Here is a 21,950-nt window from a genome sequence, read left to right on the forward strand (position 1 = left end):
CAATTGCCATGGCACAGAGCAATAATCCCCCAGCACCACCTTCTGGAATCGGCCATCCAAGTAGGAGCGGAACCACTGTAGTGCAGTGCCTCCAACTCCTAACCCAGACAACCTATCCAGAAGGATACCATGGTCGATGGTATTGAAAGCCGCTGAGAGGTCCAGGAGAATCAACAGGGTCGCACTCCCCCTGTCCCTCTCCTGGCAGAGGTCATCCTACAGGGCGACCAAGGCAGTTTCCATTCCAAAACCAGGCCTGAAGCCCGATTGAAATGGATCTAGATAATCTGTTTCATTCAAGAGTGCCTGGAGCTGTCCTACAACCACCCGCTCAAGCACTTTGCCCAGGAAGGGGATGTTGGCCACTGGCCTATAATTGTTAACATCCTCTGGGTCCAGGTTAGGCTTTTTCAGGAGTGGTCTAATTACTGCCTCTTTTAAAGCGGCAAGCACCACTCCCTCTCTCAAGGAGGAATTTACAACCTCCTGGACCCAGCCGGACAACCCTTCCTTGTTTGATTTAATAAGCCATGAAGGGCAAGGGTCAAGCACACAAGTGGTCGATCGGACTTGGCCAAGCACCTTGTCCGCATCCTCAGGCCTCAGTAACTGAAACTCATCCAATAAAACTGGACCAGACGGTGCTCTGAACGCCTCTACCAATGGAACTGCATTAATGGTGGTGTCCAAGTCATGACGAATCTGAGCGACTTTATCCTCAAAGTGCCGTGCAAACTCGTCACAGTGTGCTACCGACGGTTCCACCGTCTCTCTCCCTGGTCCAGAATGTAACAGGCTGCGAACCACTTGGAAAAGCTCCGCTGGACGACACTGAGAAGATGCAATGCTGGTGTAAAAGAACTGTCTCTTTGCCACCCTCACCGCCACAGAGTAGGCTTGATAGTGGGTTCTTACCTGTGTTTGGTCAGACTCAGCACGAGTTTTCCTCCACCTGCATTCTAGCTGTCTCCCCTCTTGCTTCATTGCCCTCAGCTCAGGTGTATACCAAGGAGCTGGCCGGGCTCTGCTCAGAGGGAGAGGGCGCTTGGGCGCGATCGTGTCAACCGCCCGAGTCATCTCTGCATTCCACAGAGCGACCTGGGCTTCGACAGCAGCACCAGCCATACCAGCAGGAAAATCCCCCAGAGCCCTCTGGAATCCATCGGAATCCATTAATCTCCGGGGGCGGACCATTTTAATAGGTCCCCCACCCTTGCAGAGGGGAAAGGCCGCCAGGAGTCTAAACCTCAGCAGGAAGTGATCTGACCATGACAAAGGGACAGATGTTAATTCCTCCACTTTCAGATCACCATCTTCCTGCCCAGTTGAGAAAACCAGTCAAGCGTGTGTCCTTTTATATGCGTTGGGCCGATGACATGTTGGGACAGCCCCATGGTTGTCATGGCGGCCATGAAGTCCTGAGCCGCCCCGGATACAGCGGCCTTGGCATGGAAGTTGAGATCCCCCAGGACCATCATCCTGGGGGTCCTCAACACCAAGTCCGAGACCACCTCCATCAGCTCAGGCAGGGAGTCTGATGGGCAGCGGGGTGGGTGGTACACCAAGAGAATCCCTAATCTGTCCCGGGTACCCAACACAAGGTACAAACACTCAAGATCTGCACTCGAATGAGCAGGAAGCCTGGAGAGGGAGATTGAATTCCTATAGACCACGGCAACCCCCCCTCCCCGACCCTCAAGTCGGTGTTGGTGCTGCACCGAGTACCCAGGAGGGCACAGCTGGGAGAGAGTGACCCCTCCCAGTTCCCCCACCCAGGTCTCAGTAATACATGCCAGGTCAGCCCCCTCATCCACAATCAAATCATGGATGAGGGAGATTTTATTTTGGGCCGACCTGGCATTCAGCAGCAGCACCACCAGACCCGAGGGCAGACTGGTAAGTCTGCCAGGAACCATCAGGTTGGGGGAAGAACCAGAAGAGGGGACAGCTGTAAGGTGTCTAGCCCCTCTTCTCCTCAGCTGGCCTGTTAATCCCCCAACACCATACCTCCCCCTGCCCGTGACCACAGTTATGGTGGCACCTCCCCCACCCCCTGAGTTGCCCAATAGTCCTCCCAGGCACATATTAAAATGTTAGGATATAAAATGCACAACAGTTTAAAAGAATATAAAAGATAAAAGAGATAAAAGAGAACAGCAGCTAAGAAGGAGCAGATAAAGTCCACGTTAGCCCCTTTCCCCTTGTCTTTAAAGCTGCTGCCCTCTGCCGCTGCTATTTGCTGCTGGTATTGTGGCTGCTGGTGTCTCTGGAGAGGCAGGTGGGTAGGTCTTCAGATCCTACACGACTCCAAGTGCGATGCTAAGTGCGCACTTAGCGTCGCACTTGGCACGACGCCGAGGCGCTGCCTCTGGCAGCCCCGCCTTAAGTACCTGTGGGCGGGGGCAGAAGCAGGCTCAGGCTCAGGATCCACCTGGTGCAGCTGCTGGCTGGTCCTCCTTCCCCAGGCTCCTTCCCGAGCAGCCTCAGGCAGCCCCACCTTAAGTACCTGTGGGCGGGGGCAGAAGCAGGCTCAGGCTCAGGATCCACCTGGTGCAGCTGCTGGCTGGTCCTCCTTCCCCAGGCTCCTTCCCCAGATGTAGCCTAAGGTCCATAGATACTTCAGGTACAGCCACTAGAACAATGGTCCACTGATTGGGCAAAATGGGATGCTCCAATTCTCTATTCCTTATCTGTCTTAGACTCTGAGTATCCTATTTATTTACCAATAGCAAGTATTTATATTCATGAATCTTGGGTCGATATGACTGATCAGCCACTATCAGTGTTTCCAATAACAATGGAGACTCTGAAGCTGTAAAAGTTTCTAGCTGTTTGGCTGGACCAAATCTAGATTCCAACAAGTGTCGCAACTGCAAGTAAGTATTGCCATTCAGCCATAGCGGGTAAATCATATTTAGCTCTCAGATCAGAGAATGATAGAACTTCATCATCCGGACCCAGCAACTGATCCAAGGCAAAAGTCATCTTATCTGTCCATGTCAACCACAAAAACATTTTCTTTCCAATTTTTAAAACTGGGTTTCCTCATAAAGTCAATTGAGCATGAGAGAATGGATCAAACTGTAATTGACATGATATTATATGCCACATCTCTCTATCAGTCAGAATTGTGTGTGTGTGTGTGGGGGGGTGTCTGTTCTAATATGCCGAGAACCTAGTGCCATCCATATGGAAAGAGGATCCAAACGGAAGGATTCCAGAACTGACCAGGGTAGAAAATCTAATCAGACTGGAGAAGACCAAAATTTAGTACAAGTCAACAAGCAGGCCCAATGGTATAAAGCATTGGAAAACCAAACCCACCTTCTTTAATTGGAAGTTGCGTCCATTTCAAAGATTTTCATGATGGAGAAGACCCCCCCACCCCAAATGTATGAAACAAAGCATTAAGTTTTTGGAAATATTTATAAGGTATAAGTAGAAGAATTATATGTATAACATAAACAATCCAAGGTATGATATTCATCTGTAGTGTGTTAATTTTACCCCACAAACTCAACTTTAACAATGCCCATCTATCTATATGTCGTGCAATCTCTGTAATCAACTTGTTCAAATTTAATCAATGACGATATATCTCTGGGAATAAGTATTCCCAGATAGGTAATAAAATCAGAGCACCATCAAAATTGCCTATTAGCCAACACACTAGAAGATGTATTATCCCCAATCAGCATCAGTTTAGATTTTGACCAATTAATTGAATAACCAGGCAAATCACCAAAAGTATTGATCAATTTCATCAAAGCTGGAATAGATGACTGGAGTTTTGAAATAAACAATAAGAGGTCATCAGCATAAAGAATAATTTTAAATTCTAAACCAGCATGCACAAAACTGTGGCTACTACTGTTCTGTCTAATCACACATTCCAGGGGTTCCAAACATAAATCAAATATCAATGGGGAAAGTGGACATCCTTGTCTGATGCCTCACCCAAGCAGAAAAAAAGCCAAAAACCAACCATTAGTCGTAACTATAGCTCTTGGGGTTGAATATAAAATGGTAACCCATTTCAAACATTCTACCAGAAAACCAAAATTACTCAATGAAGCAAGCATAAATTTCCAGTGGATTTTGTCAAAGGCCTTTTCAGCATCCAAACAGACAATAGCTGCCTGGTCAGTTCTTTCTGAATTGAAAGCGATCAGATCAGCAACTAATCTCAAATTATCAGCCCCCTCTTTGTTTTTAATGAATCCCACCTGGTCTGGTGAGACCAGTGTTGTAATAACTTATTCCAGTCTATCGGCTAAAATTGCTGTTCGTATTTTAATATCAATCAATACTATTAATATATTAATAGTATTATTAATACTATTAACTATCAATTCAGTATTAATATTTATTAATGAAATAGGTCAATAATTAGCACAATAAGTATGGTCCTTGCCCAGCTTGGGTATAACTTGGGAGTAATCATCATTTAGCAATGAGGAAAGAGAACCCACTTCAAATATATATTCATAAAGGCAATAAAGCTTTGGAGCTAAAATACTAGAAAATGTTTTATACCACTCAATAGGGAACCCATCGAGACCAGGGGATTTCGTAATTGCTTTCATAATCTCTTCCCATCTCAGTGGGGCCATGAGATGTTGCCTTTGTAAAGAACCTAATTTTAGGAGATTAACCTGAGTAAAAAAAGGCATCCATATCCTGCTTTGACATCTCACTTTCCTTACTATATAAACTCATATAAAACTTTTAAAATTGTAAATTTATATCTATGGGAGAAGTATGTATCATATTATTCTCATCTTTAATGGCGGAGATGACATTTTGGTGCTTTTGATGGTTAAGATGATGTGCCAAAATTTTACCAGGATGTTCCCCATTTTCCCAATATGCCTGTCGCAAACAGGTTAAGGCAAATTCTGCCTGCTGCAAGAGAATATTATTCAGTCCATGTCTAACATTCTGCAACTCCTGGTACAACTGTGCTGTTGGGAAAATGGCAAACTGGGTTTTAAGGGATGTCAACATGTTATTTAAAAACACTTGTTGCATTTTTCTAAGTTTTTCTTATAGGAAGCATAGGCAATAATTTGGCCCCTTATAAAAGCTCTACTGGCCTTCCATTCAGTGGCACAAGAGCCCACAGTATCCTCACTGATATTAGAATACTTGGACAATTCAGCAGAAATCTGAGGCTTAACATTTCATCATTCAAAAGAGAAACACTGCAACACCAGAGACTGAGAGGCCAAGGCAAATCTGAGAACTGTAACTCCAAACATACTAGGGCATGGTCTAAAAGTACCAATGTATCTTTATTTGCTGCAGCAAAAAAATAGATACCAAGAAATAATCTAGTGAAGAACAATTCTGATGTACTGGTGAAATAAAAGTATACTTGCTATCATCTGGGTGTAAAGTTCTCCAAACATCAGTCCAACCAAGTTCAACCATATAAGCCTGAAGCACAAGTCTCACCACCATTTGGCTCTTAGGCAGGTGTACTCCGATCCAGCAAAGAATAATAAATAAATCTTTCACCTTTTATCAACTAGGGATGTATGAGAAATTTGTTTCAGTTCATTTTTTTATCAGGATTTACCCAGTTTGCACCTTTCAGACATTTTTGAGCTTGCAATGCCATTTGTGGACACAAAAAAATGTGTTTGACAGCATGCAGACATCCAAAAAACACACATGAAAAAACCCGTACATTTGAAAAATCCACACAATTACACTTTAATCAATGGGAGAAGAATGAGTACATTTCAAAGATAAGCACAACTGATGCATACATTTGGGAAAATATGCACAGATTTTCATGGGAAAAGGAAAAAACAATGCTCACAGTCTGATACGGACTCGAGTTTGAATAAGCTTTGAGATGGAATTTGAAGAACTTCGGTAAGCTTGACTTTTGGTGATCTGCACATCCCTAAGTTCAACACATCTGAAGGGCACCAGGTAGGAGAAGCCTGCTGTAGAAGCTTTAGATCTTCCTTGCCTGAATTGCCCTTAAAGAGTCAGTGCAAAAAAAGTTTTCTTTTTCTATGAAGCTGAACTGCACAGGGTTCAGGCTGATTTTAATAGGAATTATTAGAACATCAAGTATATTTGTTAATCAGTTCTAGAGTTTGGACCAGTATCTAGTTTGGCCTCAAATTGCTACCAGATCATATCTAGTTAGAGGGAACCAGGTTTACTATGTTGCAATGTACTACACTGTAGTAGCATAATATTTCAGTTTAGTCCTTCTTTGCATAGCAGTTAATTTTAGCCAAAAGCAGTAATTTATTTAATAGATTTGTATGCCACCCTTCAGTATAAATATTTTCAGAGTCATTCTTAACATTAAAGATAAAAACCATAAAAATTAAGAACTGTAAAACAATACAAGATTAAAACAGCAGATTGTGGATCTGTTTTATCAAGGACTGCAGTGCTTAGCTGATTAATCAGTTAGTTAGTTAGTTAGTTAGTGCGCAATCCTATGGCCTCTAGACAGCAGCTAGATAGCCATAGGATTTTTTGTTTTCTGGGAACTGAGCTCAGTTCCCAGAAAACTGTCTCCCCACCCCCTCTGCCCTGCCTCATAGGTGGCACAATTTGTCCCTGGCTCTGCACTTGTACAAGCAGCACAGAGCAGCTGAAAAGGGGGTGTTCCTGGGGGCTAGGCAGGGATTGTGGAAACGCTGTTAGGATATTTCCTATGCACTGTCTGGGCTACCCAACCCCCACTCCAAGGCACCCCAGCTACAGAGCCAAAATCGGCCGTCTAGCCACTAATGCAGGCTGGCCGGAACGCGGAAGAAAAGATCCCCTCCACGCTCTGCCTGCCCTGCATTGGATAGTTGGATGACTCCAAGTTCGGAGGTGGCCAACTATCCCCATAGGCACCCTCCATTAATCAATTAATTAAAACCCTTTTTATTGACTAAGAAGGTGTCCCTGACTTATCAGACAGCAGATTAAAAAAGAGTTAATTATTCTGAATATAAGAATTTTCAAAAATTGCATGGCAGGTGCCATCACGGAAGTAGCATTTCTCCCTTCTCTTTTACAGCCATGAATAAAAAGATGGAACCAGCTATGACACATGAATACATAATCTACAAGAAACGTATACTTTTTTCCTTCAGAAAAGGAAATTAGCATACACATGCTAATGTATCAATAAATTCACTGATTAAAACCCATATGATTAATAGTTTAAGATTTCTTGGGTGGGGGAGGGGGTGTAACAGGCCTAATTTTATTCAGGATATTTGGTTAAAAGGACATCCAAGACACCTATACAAGTAGATGTTTGAACACCCACCTGTATTGAGGGCACCTTGTTAGGTCATGCAGGGCTGCCAGGTGCCCCTGACACTCCTGGGAGTTAAGAAGTGATACCTTGTACATTATAACATGGAGCCAGGGCACCTGGTGGGCAGGGCCAGAGCCTAGTTGTACCTGGTGGCTCAGGATGAAGCATGTCATTTTCAAAGTAGCAGGGGTGGAGCCAACAGCAGCACTAGCAAGCTGACCAATAAAGTCTCTGAAGGCTTTCACAACTTGCTGAAGCAATAGCCTCCCTTGCTATAGGTGCAAAGCCTTTAGCAAGTGATCTGCCCAAGTCCTGATAATCTCTGCCTAGTTCTAGCTTGACGCCACCCTCCCAGCTGAGTCTGGACCATGCTAAGTGAGACTTCACTTTGTCCAAGCTTGCCTTTGCTTTATTTACTGAAACCTGACCTTGATGAACATGACTTTAACACACTGGTTAGCCTGGTTAAGAAGTACTGCAAATGTAGCCTGTTTTCCTGGGAGCTCAGAGCTAGACAGGGCAGGGCAGAGCATGATTAACCCTATCCCCAAAATGGGTTCAGCACCTTGGATAGCACCATTAGCGTTTTGGCTGGTGGTAACTAAAAACCCTGCATGGAGTCACAGCCCCTCTGGAAATGGAATCACCAGCCGCCACTGCTTAGAGGTGAGAGAGTCGGGGGGGGGTGTCAAATCACACAACACAAGAGATCTGTGATTGGATCTCCCAGTATGTGTGCATGTTCACATGTTTACTTTAAAGCATCCATGGGAGCTCTCGTTTTTTGTTTTTATATCAGAGCAGCAGTGCTGGGGGAGGGTGTATTTATCCCCCCCCCGCATCTTTTTTTGGCTCTAAATCACACACATCATGGATACCTGTATTTGTTTTGTTCTGTGAAGGTAATAACACCTTTGGGGTGAGGCTTAAGTCAGACCTCCCCTAAAAATGGTGTTGGGGGAAGAAGTAAACATCTCTTTCCCCCAGTGTTGCTTTTCTCATAAAAACTGGAGTTCTTTGCAGTTGATTTAAAGTAAAATAAATAAATAAATAAATAAATAAATAAATAAATCTATTTTTGATCTCTTGCATCACACATGGTTTGACCCTCATTCACTGATCTGAAACCACCTGCCATACCTTGGGCTGAAGGTCTCGAAATCAATTAATCTTGACGCCTTCCAAAATACATGGATCACGAATGCACATTCTAAAGTCTAAGTAGAGTTGTTTTGATGCAACTGGAATTGTTCACTTACATGGTAAAGTGTGGCGGTTCATCATTGATGTTTATGATACTGACTATCACAGTCCTACTGGTATTCAGACCAAGGTGGTCTTTTGCGACAATGTTTAACGTATAGCTGCAAAACCAAAACACAACTCAAGTATTATTTTGCATTTTATATGCAATATAACTCTACTAACAACAAATGATTAAAAATATCAGTTATGTGCTTCCAGATATGTGGAACTTATCGTAAACATGTACTTACCTGCGTAGATCTTTCTCATAATCAAATTCCTTCTTAGAATAAATGGTTCCGGTTCGAGAAATATTGAATGGTAATGACTCAGGTGTCAATAAAAACTGGAAGGAATGACAAGAACAACGCAAATGGTGAATGCAGTTTGTGTTTCATCTCCAGTCATGGCCCTTATTCAGGGCTGCAAAATCTCAGGCCTGGGGCCTCCAATCCAGCTCTCTGGGGTTCCCAAATTGGCCACATCCCTTTCCCCTGACCAGCAATCATTTGGTGGGTTCTTGGCTTTTGTGCAGTTTTTCCCCCCATTCGAAAAGGTGCCTCTCCTAAGTTACTTGTAGTAAGAGCTTTAAGATAAAATATTTTGGATCCACCTCTTTTGCCTGCAGCCCTCCCACCACTAGAATGTGTCCCCCGAGAGTTTCTCTGATATGGAATCCTGCCCTTGGGGTAAAAGATGTTCGACACCCCTGCCCTACTTGGTAGTTGACTTCCTTTACAGGAAAGTTAGTGCCTCAGTAACAAGGTACTAACCAGGGCCAGCTCACTTTGCTACCTGAAGTGAAGGACATGATCATGCCCCTCCCTCCCCCATTCAATGTACAGAAAAGCAAATGGATTTGCAATTGAGTTTTATTCCACACTGCCAAGAGGACAGCATCCTCCACTGTGCCTGTAAGCAGCAGGCTAGCTTAAAGGGGTGCAGGACAGGCCATGTGGCACACACAGCAATGTCCTCCAGGGAGGAATAGCCGCAGGAATTCAGAAGGGATGGCTGCGGGCCTGCCGCCCATACACACACACCAGCATCTGCCACCTGAAGCCAATAAACTATTACCCCCCACCCCAGCAGTTAGCCTGGATGTGCCTCATCTTTTCCCACTGTGCAAAGTTTTCTCCCTCACGCTGACAGACAAGAGAGCTAAATAGGAGCTAAATAGGGAAAAAATAATTCACTAATGATAATTCTCATTCTAGAACCAATAGGCTTGAGTTACATCTACAGTAAAATGGTCTAAGAATGGCCCAATATTTAATGAAAGAATAACAATTCAATTGATACAGCATATAAAAGAAGTGTGTGCAAGTGTGTGTTATTTTGTGTGTATGTGTGTATTCATCAGAAAAATACAGGCACCTGTACTTGGAATTTGATCAGAAGTTTGAAGGGCTCCAGCACAGGAAATAATGGAAACTAGGGTGCCATAATGAGCTTTTCTACATGAGGCTGTTAATCGGCTGCTAATCAGCTGTTAATTGGCTGTTAATCAGCTGTATCTACTTTGCATTTCATCACAGAATTGAGATCCAAGCACCACACGAAGAGCGTTTCCTTTCCTGCTTTTCCACTACATAACCTCTAGGTGGCACTGTGATGTAGCGGAATAGCACAAATACACAAGTAAAACATGTTTTCTTTCACTTTTACAATCAAATACTGTGCTTTTGCTGCTCTGAAAAGAACCCATTGAATGTGCTGTTTAGACACAGAAGCGAAATCAGAGGGTCATGTCATCTAAAGAACCCATAAACAACCACGAGTAGGAGCACACGATAAATGACTCATGTATAAAAGCCCAGTATCTTTCTTAAAGTTAGGATTCCTTGCTTGTTGCACTTGCTGAATATGTTTATACATAGCCATAGTCTCCCAAATTTTTTCAACCCTATCAACTCTTTAGTTGGTTGCTTTGGAGACTTCCAATTACACACTATACATGACTTTGCAGCTGTATACTATTGCTTGAGAAGGTCTTCACCAGTTTTAATTTTTGAAAAGTGTGCTGGTCCCCATTTGTCACCAGTATGGACAGACAGGTCAGGAACAAGCTGTTCAGCAAAAATAAGACCAGAGTCTTATATATCTCAGCATTTCAAGTTTTTTGATAACAAGTCAAATTGTTTAAAATAAAAAATACATTTGTTTTTACTCAACATAGCTCCTCCTGCCCATAGGGTTTGTGTGGGGTTTTAACCCGAGCCAAACTGAAAATCTCCCCACAGCTGGACTGTGAATATTCTGCTGCTGACAGTTTTGTTCTCCAAGCACTTTTCTATCATACTGGATTAGCCAATCGGTGTCAAAGGTCACACCAATTTGTCACACCACAAATGCAATACAGTATAGATAAGCTGTTTGGGTGTTACTGTTATTTAAAGGCATTTCTGATTATTGAATTCAGCAGAGAAAGGTTTTAACAGATTTTAAAGTATTCGTTGAACTAAACTTACATTGACCTCTCTAGGTGGTTTTTCAGGATCGGTTACAATAAGTTTGTAAATAGGTCCGATGGGTGTTCTTTCCAAAACGTAGACTGTGACAGCTGTACAGATAGAAAAATAGTGTACATTAACTTAAGGAAGTTAGGAAACATATTATGCAAGCAGATATGAATAAATCTATATGAACACACTATGACTTCATGCCTGTGTTTTATACTTTATATAATGTTTTTAATAGTTTAAATTTTTTTGTGAACTACCCAGAGAGCTTTGGCTATGGGGCGGTATAGAAATATAAGAAATAAAATGAAATGTGTGGTATCCTACCTATCAATCTGGTGTAACATAATGAAATGACTTGGATGAATGCTTGCAGCTTAATTTAATAATTTAAGAATTAAGAGTTAAGTACTTAAGGAAATGCTCTTGAGGCAGATCTATATACAGTGGAACCATATATTACAGTACATCTGAAATACCTGTGTGTTGGGTGGGATCACTATGGCAATATGGAACCTGAGTCAGGTTTGCAGTTTGGATGTACACCTGGATTCAGCACTGCACCTGAACGCCCAGGTTTTGGTGGTGGCCAGGGGTTTGTTTGCAGTTAAGACTAGTGTGCCAAGTGCACCTGTTCCTGAAGATGTTGGATCTGGCCATGGTGACACACACGTTAGTTGCAACCGATTTGGACTAGAGTAATATACTTTATCCCCTCCATGGATCACTGCCTTGTTGTGGCGAAGGGGCTTGCGTAACTCAGTGAAGCCATAAGCTATGCCGTGCAGGGCCACCAAAGATGGACAGGTCATGGCGGAGAGTTCTGACAAAATGTGGTCCACTGGAGAAGGAAATGGCAACCCACTCCAGTATTCTTGCCAAGAAAACCCCATGGAACGTATCACAAGGCTAAAAGATATGACGCCAGAAGATGAGCCCCTCAGGTCGGAAGGTGTCCAATATACTACTGGGGAAGAGCAGAGGGAATTTCCAAGTAGCGCCAGAAAGAGTGAAGCGGCTGGGCCAAAGCCGAAAGGACACTCAGCAGTGGATGTGTCTGGTGGTGAAAATAAAGTCCGATGCTGTGAAGAACAATATTGTTTAGGAACCTGGAATGTAAGATCAATGAATCAAGGTAAGCTGGAGGTGGTCAAACATGAGATGGCAAGACTGAACATCGACATCTTGGGCATCAGCGAACTAAAATGGACAAGCATGGGCAAATTTAATTCAGGTGACCATCATATCTACTATTGTGGGCAAGAATCCCTTAGAAGAAATGGGGTAGCACTCATATTCAACAAAAGCGTGGGAAAAGCAGTACTGGGGTACAATCTCAAAAACGATAGAATGATCTCAGTTTGAATCCAAGGCAAACCATTCAACATCACAGTAATTCAAGCCTATGCCCCAACCACTGAGGCCAAAGAAGCTGAGGTTGATCTGTTCTTTGAAGACCTACAACACCTTCTAGAACTAACACCAAAAAAAAATGTCCTTTTCATCATAGGGGATTAGAATGCTAAAGCAGGAAGGCAAGAAATAATTGGGATAACAGGCAAGCATGGCTTTGGTGTACAAAATGAAGCAGGACAAAGGCTAATAGAGTTTTACCAAGAGAACACACTGATCATAGCAAACACTCTTTTCCAGCAGCACAAGAGGTGACTCTACACATGGACATCACCGGATGGTCAATATCGAAAGAGTCCCCTGGACTGCGAGGAGGTCAGATCAGTCGATCCTAAAGGAAATCAACCCTGACTGCTCATTGGAAGGACAGATACTGAAGCTGAAGCTCAAATACTTTGGCCACCTAATGAAAAGAGAAAACTCCCTGGAAAAGACCCTGATGCTGGGAAAGATTGAAGGCAAAAGGAGAAGGGGGCGGCAGAGGATGAGATGGCTAGACAGCATCACCGATGCAATGAATATGAACTTGAGCACACTCCAGGAGAGAACGGAGGACAGGAAGGCCTGGTGTGCTATGGTCCATGGGGTCACGAAGAGTCGGACACGACTTAATGATTGAACAACAACAATATACTTTATGTAGAGCTGCCTTTAAAAGGTGTCCAGAGACTTCAGCTGGTCCAAAATGCTACACCCAGACTATTGGCTGAAGCTGGTTACAGAGAGAATGTGACTCCTTGTTACAACAGCTTCACTGGGTGCTGGTCTGTTTCCAGGCACAATTTCAAGCTTTGGTTATGTCTACAGGGCCCTATGCAACTTGGGACCAGGCTATTTGAAAGAACACTTTCTCCCATATGGACCTGCCTGGGTTTTAAGGTCCTTGGGAGAGGCTCTTCTCTAGGTCTCATCACCGTCAGAGGCACACTTGGTAGGAGCCTGAGAGGGCCTTCGTAGTAGTTGCTCTCTGGGACTCCCTGCCAAGAGAGACTAGGTTGACTCGCTCATTGTTGTCCTTCTGCCAACAGGCAAAGGTGTTTTTATTCAGCCAGGCCTTTGTTGCTGAAGGGGGTTTTAACTGGTTGGGTGATGTTTATTTGTTTTGATTACTGAGTTTTTAAGGGCGGAATCCTACTGAGATAGTTGCCAGTGTCCAAAGTCATAGGCTGGTGACTATCCAATGCAGGTTGGGTGGACCACAGAGGGGATCCTCTCCTCCGTGCTCCGCCCACCCTGCATTCTTGGCTAGACACGTGATTTTGCACAACCAGCTGGGGCTTTGGAGAAGGGGCAGGAATGGGCCTGGAGTCCCCATAGGAAGCAGCATGAAGGGGCTTCTATGGTCTCCTCCCCTCTCTGCCCCCTTTTCACCCTCACCGTGCTCTATTTTACAAGCATAGAGAGGCAGCCGCCACAGTTGTCTCCGCACAGGCTATGAGGGGACATGGAGGGGAGTGCGATTTCCTGGCTCCAACCTCAGAGCACTGTCTCCGAGTTCAGAGCCAGGAAACTGAAAAATCCTATGGCCCTCTAGACAGTGCCTAGTGGTCCTAGGATTGTTCTCTAATTGTGTTTTTATATGATTTGTTTTTATGTTGGGGGGAGTAATCCTATGGCCCCTCAACAGCATCTGAGGGACCAAAGGATATTTCAGATTCCCCAATCTGAGGTTGGAGACAGCTCTCTGACCTCCGAGGGGGGAATCAAGAGATCTGATCCCCCACCTCCTCACAGCTGGTATGGAAAGAATTGTGCTCACTGCCCCTCCAAGGTCAGGAACTTGATCTTGGAGAGGGGGAAAAGGGGATGTTTAGGTGGGTGGGGAATAGAGGAGACTGGGGAGGCCAGGATACAAGCTACCCTAAGGCCTCTCCAGCCTCCTTCCCTCCCTCTTTGGAACGCCATCACTAGATGTGCAAAAAAGCTCTTCTAGTGAAAAATACAGGAGAGGAGGTGAAGGCAAAGCTCACCACCTTCACTCCTCCCACCCTACATAGGATGATCATAAGCCTCCGAGTTTGGGGGTTTACGATTATCAAGGGTGCAACCCATAGGATAGCACCGTAAGGGTTTTATTTTTATCTGTATTTTATTAGTGTTAGCTTCCTTGTGCCATTTTTGGTGGAAAGATAGAGTATACGTTTAATAAATAACTAAGGCTGCAATCCTATACCCACTTAACTTCAAGTAAGCCCCATTGAAATCACTGGGGCTTACTTCTAAGTAGACATGCATATGATTGCACTGTAAAGGTGTTCTTGTACTGCCTTTCATCAAATTCATTCTATAGCAATTTACAAGGTTAAAAAATCAGATACAAATAATAATGCATGAGTAATATCAGAGAGTTGAACTATTCAAATTTCTATAGTTGGTTTGTCAGTACCTTTCTCCTTTCCAGTCCTGTTCTTGTTCATCATTTTAATTTACCATTTTTGCCTATATTTTTTTTTAAATATAAAAAAAATATTAAAAAACTGATCTGTCAGCTGTCAACGGCTGTCAAACTAGTATATACAGCCCCATCCTGTCAATTACCTTGTATGTTTCTTGTACACTTTGTTTCCTTTGACAGCTGAAATGTACAAGGCAGTAGACAAGGCAAGGCTATGTAGAGTTTGACAGCCGCAGTTGCACACTTCTGCAATTGTGAAAAACAGACCGAAAAGAAAAGAAATTAGGAAGACATTTGCACACATTCTCAGGGCTGAAAAAATAGTAAGAAAAATTATTTTCACAGTGACCATGTGAAAGGGGCTTCCAACGCAGAGTTGAATTGCCCGCCTTTAGAGGAGGGTGGCTGTTGTGTTTCTGCATGCACTGCTGTGGGCCTGCCTCTTTCCAGCAAGGAGGTGTACACAGATCAGCAGAAATACTGGGGTTTGCTGTGTGGTAGGTTGTTGTTTTTTACTCTTATACACACTAATTGTAAGTCTTGTAACTGAAGACTGCCTCCAAATGTAATTTATAAGAACAGTTGGCTTCAGCTATCAGCAGTCTGGTAAACACTCATTTTATTCCAAGCCAGGGTCTTACTTTGTGTTGCTGCATTGCCTTGAAACACTGGAGGTTCATTTACATCAAGAAGTTGGACAGTCAAGATTTGTAGGTCACTTGCCCCAGCTGTGTCGTAAACAAGGATCTGCAGTTCAAATTGGTGGGGCATGGTTTCATAATCTAGGAAGGGGTCCCCACTAGTAACAACCTGAAATTTAAAAAAGGCATTACTGGCAAACAGACTACATTAGTTGCATCCAATTCCCATTGAAATCAATCGTACATGTTATTATTTAGAACCCTGTTTCCCACCTTTTCTCCAAGAAATTTAACGTGGTATACATGGGTGTACATTATTCTCCCCACACACAAACGCACACATTTTAATCTCACAACAACCCTGTGAGGTAGGTTAGGCTGAGAAATGGTAAATGACCCAAGTTCACGCAGTGAACTTCATGACGGAGTGGAGAGTGAATCACGGTTTGCCCAGTTCTAGTCTTACCACTATGCCACACTCGCTGTCAGGACTAACTGTTCACACTGATTTCAATGGGACCTAAGTGCATCCAACCTGATCTAACCCAATGCATTTAAATATCAATTATAGAGCCAAATGAGTACATATTAAAACTATGTTTCCTTTTACCAAGTTGTGCAATGTTTTAGACATCATTAGGGCTTCACGTTTTTATGAGAAGTAAAAAAAACCCCTTAAGCGTAATCCACTCAAATTTAAGCACATTTTCAGTGCAATCCCATGCATCTCTCCATGGAGGCAAATCCCACTGTGTTCAATGGGGAATACTCCCAGATGAGTGTTCATAGGATTGCAGGCTTATTGGCTTTAAGGGAAAGGTAAGCCACTTGCTTAGTTCTCTCCCATTGAGATAAGTGAGGCTTAAATTGTACCCTTTGTCTCTGAAAATCCAGCCAGATATAACCACAAGCAGAAACATTTCCTCCAGCTATTCCTTCCAGCCCAGCCCTGAACTTGCTTCTCTGCTATTTTGGTCTGGAGACAATACAATAGACAAACAGCTGGGAGATGCCTGTTCAGTGGTGTAGTGGAGCCAGGTCTCTCAGGGACTCAGCACTGGCAGTTTGGGATCAGCAGAGATACTGACATCTTCTGCTACCCACCTCAGAATTCTCTGTTCCCTCTGAGCTTAGCTGCAATCCTCAGAAGAGCTGGGTGGGGGGATGAATTTTCTCAAAAACAATATATAGTTGTGACTTGTCCCTGCTGTAATGCAAAGTAGTTTGGGGTGGCCTGGAGCCAATCTATATGGCCGATTTAATGTGGAGGGAGAGCACATTGGGGTCGTTCACAACAGATGGCCAATCTGCGGCAACCCTGCCGCTTCCCTCTGGAAAATCTGCATTTTCGGAAATTCCTTTTAGTGCATCTTTTTTCTTAAACGCGGCTCCCTAGTGGTTCAGCTGCAGTGTGCTCTGCCCCCAGTATTAAATCCTGGGGGCGCCTATTTCTGTGACCTACTGAGACATGGCAATGACCAGGTCAAGGGATGGGTCTGCCCTATTGAGATCAAGTGGTCATTGTTTCCCATCTCCCAGCCATGCTGTTCCAGTCATTCAAAATAGCAGAGTCCCTGCTTTGCCCACTGAGGGGAAGTTGCCTCTGTTCATCTCGCAGCCATGCTGTTCCAATCATTTGCAGTCGCTGCTTTATCCACTGAGAGGAAGTTGCTTCTCTTCATTCATAATCTCGCAGCCGCACTGCTCCAAGCATTCAAAGAAATGTGCCTGCCAAACAAATCCCTGCCTGATAGAACTTTAAGCAGGGACAGCCAGCATGGGGGAAATCAGCTCCTCACCATGGTCCGGGGTGGGGGAGAGTGAGGTTCTACTGGGTGGGGTGGATCAAGAGAAGGCAGCTGGTGATGCTCTTTTAATCTTTCCCAATATCCCAATTGTGGCTGAGAGGGGGGAGGTGTGGGGTTAAACTACAGGGGCTTAATCCAGCGCTTCCAAACTTCCCTGAGCAAGGGAGCATGGACAGGGGCAGGCAATAAGACTCTTCCATTCACTGAGCAGCACCTGCCAAGTTGATGACGTTCAACTCTACTCCGCCCACCCAACCTGAAAATATGGGAACCTGTGAAAAGTGGGGTTTTAGGTACATTATACTCTGTTTTCTTGTTTTGTGTATCCCTGACAGACCAAAGACGATTTCATGAAAATCCAAATAATACCCGAACATGCATCTCATTCCGTTTTCATGTAGATTCCCTCTCAAACCCCCAGTCTTGAATGGGCAGTGATAGTAAGGGCTTGTTGCATTACTTTTGGCAACATGGGCATTCATGTTTGTTTGTTTGTTTGTTTATTTATTAAATTTATTAATCGCCCATCTGGCTGGTCACTCAGCCACTCTGGGCGATGTACAACAAGAACAATGTTAGGGAAACACTATAATGTTATGCAGGAATAGCAATATGAATATCTGTTTTCCTTGTAACAGATGCTTCTAGGAGCACCAGTTGTGGTACAATAAGTTAGTATTTATTTTACTTATATATTTTAATAATATACAAGTCTAATTTGCACTGGTTAAATTAAGACAAAGGGGCCGCGGTGGCTTAGTGGTTAAGACGCTGAACTGCAGACCGGAAGGTCGGCAGGACAGCAGTTCGAGACCCGAGTGCTGCATGATGGAGTGAGCTCCCGTCTTCAGTCCCAGCTCCTGCCAACCTAGCAGCTCGAAAGCAAGAAATTGCAAGTAGATAAATAGGTACCGCCTCAGCGGGAAAGGTAACAGCGTTCCGTGCACCTCGGTGTTCAGTCATGCCGGCCACATGACCACGGAAGCGTCTTCGGACAGCGCTGGCTCTTTGGCTTAGAAACAGGGATGAGCACCGCACCCTAGAGTCGGACACGACTGGTTGGGGACACCTTTTTAAATTAAGACAATGGGTTCCTACACAATATTCTTCAGTTTAGGGAGACATTCAATGGTGGCCTTTGTCACAGGTGAAACTAAAGCTTGTTTTGCATTAAGTACCAAGCTCAAAGTTGGGAACATTTTTAACTTCCACACTATTAACAATATCCTCCAATCAACAGCAATCTTCACAAGCAAGCTACAGTTCCTGTGGCTAAACAAAGATTTACCTTGTACAAAAGTGGAGATTCAGGGTTGATCTTGAAAGCTTGTGTGAGTGGGTTTGAGTTTATAATTAAAGGATATTCTGTTGCCACTGTAATGTTTGGTAGTAAATTTGGTGTTAAAATTATTCTGAAAGTATACACCACAGTGCTAGCTGGAGAATTTTCTGTAACATTCCCTGTACCAGGTAAACCAGAAAAACTCAGGGTTCTTCCCCCTGCAGAGAATGAAAACATTTACTGTTAACAAACATTATTTCAAGTTGCAAATTGGTGAATAACATACACTTCTGTGTTACCAGTATCTTCTCAATAAATAGAAACTCTACTTCCTCTCTCTTTTGCTGTTATGATGTTCATGCTCTTCAAGAGAATGTGAATATGATGGGATTATTTAGTAATGATGCCTCCTGTTAAAGGCAATTAGCAGAGTAAAAACAAAAGGCAAATCAGAGTGAGCATTTACCAGTCCCACATGCACACAGGCTATCTTGGCGTAATAAAAGAAGACCTACAGTGAAAGGAAGAAAAACAGTTTACTCACAGGTATTCTTGCATGTACAATGCAGGCAGAGAATTTCAAGAGTTTGTTAGGTCCATTTTGTGTTCTATTACACCAGCAGGAGCAAGGGAGCAAACACTTGTGCTCCCAACAAGAGTGGAAGTCGGGGGGGGGGGGGAGCAAAAGGAAGAAATCACAGGAAACCACACTGTAGGCTATATAGAGATCCTAAGGCTTCTTGTTCAGTCGTTAAGACATGTCCGACTCTTCGTGACCCCATGGACCATAGCACGCCAGGCCTTCCTGTCCTCCGCTCTCTCCCAGAGTGTGCTCAAGTCCATATTCATTGCATCGGTGATGCTATCTAGCCATCTCATCCTCTGCCGTCCCCATCTCCTTTTGCCTTCAGTCTTTCCCAGCATCAGGGTCTTTTCCAGGGAGTTTTCTCTTCGCATTAGGTGGCCAAAATATTTGTGCTTCAGCTTCAGTATCTGTCCTTTCAATGAGCACTCAGGGTTGATTTCCTTCAGGATTGACTGATATGACCTCCTTGCACTCCAGGGGACTCGTAAGAGTCTTCTCCAGCACCACAGTTCGAAAGCATCAATTCTTCGGCGCTCAGCCTTCCTTATACTCCAGCTCTCACAGCCATACATTGCTACTGGGAAAACCATAGCTTTGATTATACGAATCTTTGTTGGCAAGGTGATGTCTCTGCTTCTTACTATGCTGTCTAGGTTTGCCATAGCTTTCCTCCCAAGGAGCAAGCGTCTTTTAATTTCATGGCTACAGTCACCGTCTGCGGTGATCTTGGAGCCCAAGAAAATAAAATCTGTCACTGCTTCCATTTCTACCCCTTCTATATGCCAGGAAGTGATGGGGCCAGATGCCATGATCTTAGTTTTTTTAATGTTGAGTTTCAAACCAGCTTTTGCACTCTCTGCTTTCACCCTCAACAAGAGGCTCTTTAGATCCTCTTCGCTTTCTGCCATTAGGGTGGTATCATCTGCATATCTGAGGTTGTTGATAATTCTCCCGGCAATCTTAATTCCAACCTGTGATTCTTCCAACCCAGCATTTCTCATGATGTACTCTGCGTATAAATTAAATAAGCAGGGCGACAATATGCAGCCTTGTCGTACTCCTTTCCCAATTTTGAACCAATTGGTTGTTCCATGTCCGGTTCTTACTGTTGCTTCTTGACCCTCGTACAGGTTTCTCAGGAGACAGGTAAGGTGGTCTGGTACTCCCATCTCTTTCAGAATTTGCCACAGTTTGTTGTGATCTACACAATCAAAGGCTTTAGCACAGTCAATGAAGCAGAAATAGACGTTTTTCTGGAATTCTCTTGCTTTCTCCATGATGCAGCGAATGTTGGCGATTTGATCTCTAGTTCCTCTGCCTCTTCGGAACCCAGATTGTACTTCCGGTAATTCTCAGTTCACATACTGCTGAAGCCTAGCTTGTAGTATTTTGAGCATAACCTTGCTGGCATGTGAAAAGAGCTCAATTGTACAGTAGTTTGAACACTCTTTGGCATTGCCCTTCTTTGGAATTGGAATATAAACTGTCATTTTCCAGACTTGTGGCCACTGTTGAGTGTTCCAAATTTGTTTGCATATTGAATGCAGCCCTTTAACAGCATCATCTTTTAGGATTGTAAATAGCTCAGCTGGAAGACTGTCATCTCCGCTAACTTTGTTGTTAATAATGCTTCCTAAGGCCCACTTGACTTCACTCTCTAGGATGTCTGGATTAAGTTCAGTGACCGCACTATCACGGCTATCAGGGACATTCAGATCTTTCCTGTATAGTTCTTCTGTGTATTCTTGCCACCTCTTCTTAATCTCATCTGCTTCTGTTAGGTCCCTGCCTTCTTTGTCCTTTATCATGTCCGTCTTTGCACAAAACGTTCCCTTGAGATCTCCGATTTTCTTGAAGAGATCTCTAGCCTTTCCCATTCTATTGTTTTCCTCGATTTCTTTGCATTGTTCATTTAAGAAGGCCTTCTTGTCTCTCCTTGCTATTCTCTGGAACTCTGCATTCAGTTGGATATATCTTGCTCCCTTGCTTTTCGCTTCCCTTCTTTCCCCAGCTACTTGTAAAGCCTCATCAGACAGCCAGTTTGCTTTCTTGCATTTCTTTTTCTTTGGGATGGTTTGAGTTGTTGCCTCCTGAACAATGTTACGGACCTCCGTCCATAGTTCCTCAGGCACTCTGTCTATCAGGTCTAATCCCTGAAATCTATTCCTCACCTCCACTGTATATTCATAAGGGATATGATTTAGGTCATACCTAAATGGTTTAGTGGTTTTCCCTACGTTCTTCAATTTAAGCCGAAATTTTGCAACAAGAGGCTCATGATCTGAGCCACAGTCAGCTCCAGGTCTTGTTTTTACTGACTGTATGGAGCTTATCCATCTTTGGCTGCAAAGTACATAATCAATCGATATTGACCATCTGTTGATGTCCATGTGTAGAGTCGCCTCTTGTGCTGTTGGATGTGAGTGGTATGATCGGCGTGTTCTCTTGGCAAAACTCTATTAGCCTTTGTCCTGCTTCATTTTGTATACCAAGGCCATGCTTGCGTGTTATCCTGGTGATTTCTTGACTTCCTACTTTAGCATTCCAATCCCCTATGATGAAGAGGACATCTTTTTTTGGTGCTAGTTCTAGAAGGTGTTGTAGGTCTTCATAGAACCGATCTACCTCAGCTTCTTCAGCAACAGTGGTTGGGGCATAGACTTGAATTACTGTGATGTTGAATGGTTTGCCTTGGATTCGTACTGAGATCATTCTATGGTTTTAAGATTGTACCCCAGTACAGTTTTTCCCACCCTTTTGTTGATTATGAGTGCTACCCCATTTCTTCTAAGGGATTCTTGCCCACAGTAATAGATATGATGGTCACCTG

General features: G+C 43.7%; 1 protein-coding gene across 1 annotated transcript in view; it reads right to left on the minus strand.

Annotated features, from left to right (window-relative positions):
• CDHR3 (cadherin related family member 3) overlaps positions 1 to 21,950 on the minus strand; it is a 106,618-nt gene that overhangs the window by 51,312 nt on the left and 33,356 nt on the right. Inside the window, exons 2-6 of the mRNA XM_084811445.1 lie at positions 18,541 to 18,752; positions 15,445 to 15,613; positions 11,005 to 11,096; positions 8,785 to 8,879; positions 8,548 to 8,652 (exon numbers count right to left, since the gene is read on the minus strand). Coding sequence (XP_084667571.1) covers positions 8,548 to 8,652; positions 8,785 to 8,879; positions 11,005 to 11,096; positions 15,445 to 15,613; positions 18,541 to 18,752 — 673 coding nt within the window. The remainder of the gene's footprint in view (positions 1 to 8,547; positions 8,653 to 8,784; positions 8,880 to 11,004; positions 11,097 to 15,444; positions 15,614 to 18,540; positions 18,753 to 21,950) is intronic.

The sequence above is a fragment of the Heloderma suspectum genome, chromosome 7, assembly GCF_057233095.1.
Source record: "Heloderma suspectum isolate Gila_16-S chromosome 7, 16-S_ref, whole genome shotgun sequence".
NCBI classification, from domain to species: Eukaryota; Metazoa; Chordata; class Lepidosauria; order Squamata; family Helodermatidae; genus Heloderma; species Heloderma suspectum.